The following is a 2,756-nucleotide window of genomic DNA, read 5'->3' on the forward strand; positions in this document are numbered from 1 at the left end:
GCAGTGCAGTAGGGTTTTAACCCTCTTTTTAGTTGCTTAACTTCTTTGTAAAAGAACCTTGTTTCCCCTCTATATCTTACGTTCTCAAGTTCTGCTATTTTGCTCTCTATACTGGATTTTTTCTTCTGTCGGAGTAGTTTTTTTGGATTTTCTCCTGACTTCATTGTAAGTTTCTTGTCTTTCCCTTGGTCTGTGAGTTAGCATGTTGTTCCTAGCTACATTTCGTTCCTTTATTGCTATCTCGCACTCGCTGTCAAACCAGTCGTTCCGTTGAGGTTTGCTCCTTTCTCCGATTGTTTCTCCTGCTGCTCTATGTTGTCTTTCATTAATGTCCATATATCGCTGACGTTTTGTTTTCGTGTCCATTGTGTTTCCTCCATATACTGAGTGACTTTGCTCCTATATTCGTTGACTCTTTGTTCGTCCCTTAATTTTTCTATGTCCCATTTCTTGACTTGGGGCATGTTGGACTTCCGTTGTGTGCTTATTTTTGTGTAGATACGGATTACTACCAAATAGTGATCGGAGTCTATGTTAGCTCCCCGTCGATACAACATGATCAATCTGATTTTCGGTCTTCCCGTCCGGTGATCTCCATGTTACCTTGTGTATTTTTTTATGTGAGAACCATGTGCTAGATATGGTCATGTTCTTGGAAGCTGCAAAGTCAATTAACCTTATACCGTTGCCGTTTGTTCCTTCATGCGCGCTATATTTCCCTATCGGTGGGTAGAAACAGCTTTCTTTACCGATTTTTGCATTCATGTCACCAACAATTACTTTCATATCATATTTCGGACATTCGTCATATGCTTTCTCCAGCTGGTTATAGAACTCGTCCTTGGCTCTATCATCCATTTCTTCGGTTGGTGCGTAGGCTGTGATAATGGTTATGTTGTATGGATTTGCTCTTACTCTGATTTTACATATATTGTTGCTGACTGGTGTGAAGCTAATTATTTTACTACGTATTTCACCCATGACTATGAATCCCACTCCAAATTCTTTCTTTTTGTTGTTTCCACTGAAATAGGTGGTTTCCTTTTGTCTTTCGTGAATGACTTTGTTGTCCCGTCTCATCTCTTGTATGCCACATATGTCTATGTTATATTTCTAAATTTCGAATGAATGAATGAATGAATGAATGGGGGTTAATGGGGACGTCAGCAACGAAGCTATATGCCCCGTCACGATCAACAACGTTGCTCAGGACTGCAAGATTAAAAATGAATCACAGGCTAAAACGAAGACAGTGCAAGAGAACGAGAGTGCTGCTAAATGAATAGGTAAAGGATAAAAGCAAAAGTGGAAGATAAAAGAATAAATAAGATAAAAAATTAACAATAACAATATACTAACAATAACAATAAAATAAACTTAAAACATGTGAGAAAATATAGAAATTTAGCAGCAACAAAACAATGCAAACAGACTAAAAATAGCTCAGAGAACGTGAGCAACGCCAATGTCATCCACGAACTCAGGCACCCGGTCAACAATATCACAATCATCCCCCAAAGCTCCGGTAAGAACAGAAGGCAGTCCGTAACGTTCTCTGAGATCTGAACATTCAGGATATTCCACAAGAATGTGCAGAATATTCAGGGGGACTATACACTCTTCACAATATGGAAGGTTCAGGCTCCGCAGCAAGTAACTGTACGTCAGATGACAGTGTCCGATACGCAAACGCGCCAGGAGCACTTATTCTCGACGACGAGCGGACGAGGACGTACGCCACTCGCCTAGGATTGGTTTGACTGCATGTAATTTATTCTCAATGGCCTGGTCCCAATCGGCTTGCCAGTGAGAGCGCATCAAGATATGAAAATATGAACGAAGATCGGAGCAAGGAAGGCTATGCTCCAGTGCAACCGCGGCCAAGGCGGCGTTCTTGGCAGCTGTGTCAGCAAGTTCGTTTCCCCAGATGCCGACATGACCCGGCACCCAGCAGACAACGACGACACAACCCTGTTGCTGCAATTGATGGCATCTCAGAAGAATGTTCTGCAAGAGAGGGTGCATACTGAAGGCATTCTGTATACTCAGAACCACGCTCTGAGAATCGGTGCAAATAAGCACACGACGTAATGAAAGCGTGAGACCATTGTCCAAGCCAAGCTTAAGTGCAGTCAATTCGGCAGTGAACACGGAACACAGGCGATGCAAATGAAATTCTGAGCTGCCCTCGTCGGTGACAAAGGCACAGCCTACAGAATTCCCATCCTTAGAACCGTCCGTAAAGAACACACTAAAATCGGGGTACTGAGCTAACAGCGCGGTAAACTCTTGCTGGTACACCTGGGAACTAGTCTGCTGTTTCGAATGCATAGACAAACGTAACTCAATGCGAGGAAGACAAAGCAGCCATGGGGGAATAGCACAAAAGTGACCAACGAAAGAGAGGGCCACACGAAATCGTCATCAGGGAAACTCTCACACGCACGGATATATCATGGACGTGTAGAGCGAGGACCTGCAGCATAGCGCTCGTACATCCTACCACCACGACCACCTACCGTGGTACCTACGACCACGGTAGTCTGGAATAGAACGCACATGCGCAGAATAATTAAGAAGCAGTCTGCTGTGACGATATGCTAACGAAGGTTTATTGGCTTCAGCATACAGGCTGGCGACAGGACTGGTTCGGTAGCCACCAGTAGCAACCCGAATACCCAGGTGATGCTCTGTGTCAAGTTGTCGTAACAGACAAGCACAAGCAGAACCATAGACATTGCACGCATAGTCTAACT

The 2,756-nt window shown here is 43.8% G+C and overlaps 1 protein-coding gene across 1 annotated transcript; it reads right to left on the reverse strand.

Annotated features, from left to right (window-relative positions):
* Nucleotides 1–534: 534 nt before the first annotated feature.
* Nucleotides 535–1,080, reverse strand: LOC145689479 (protein CFDP2-like). Its single transcript, XM_081763650.1, has one exon. It carries the CDS (start codon nucleotides 1,078–1,080, stop codon nucleotides 535–537), a length of 546 nt encoding a protein of 181 aa, XP_081619776.1.
* Between the last annotated feature and the right edge of the window lie 1,676 nt (nucleotides 1,081–2,756).

Source organism: Thermobia domestica, chromosome 7, assembly GCF_964235325.1.
Source record: "Thermobia domestica chromosome 7, izTheDome1.hap1.1, whole genome shotgun sequence".
NCBI classification, from domain to species: domain Eukaryota; kingdom Metazoa; phylum Arthropoda; class Insecta; order Zygentoma; family Lepismatidae; genus Thermobia; species Thermobia domestica.

What these genes read in the sequence shown, in the direction of transcription:
- LOC145689479 (XM_081763650.1), bottom strand. Translation starts at nt 1,080, where the DNA reads ATGAGACGGGACAACAAAGTCATTCACGAAAGACAAAAGGAAACCACC.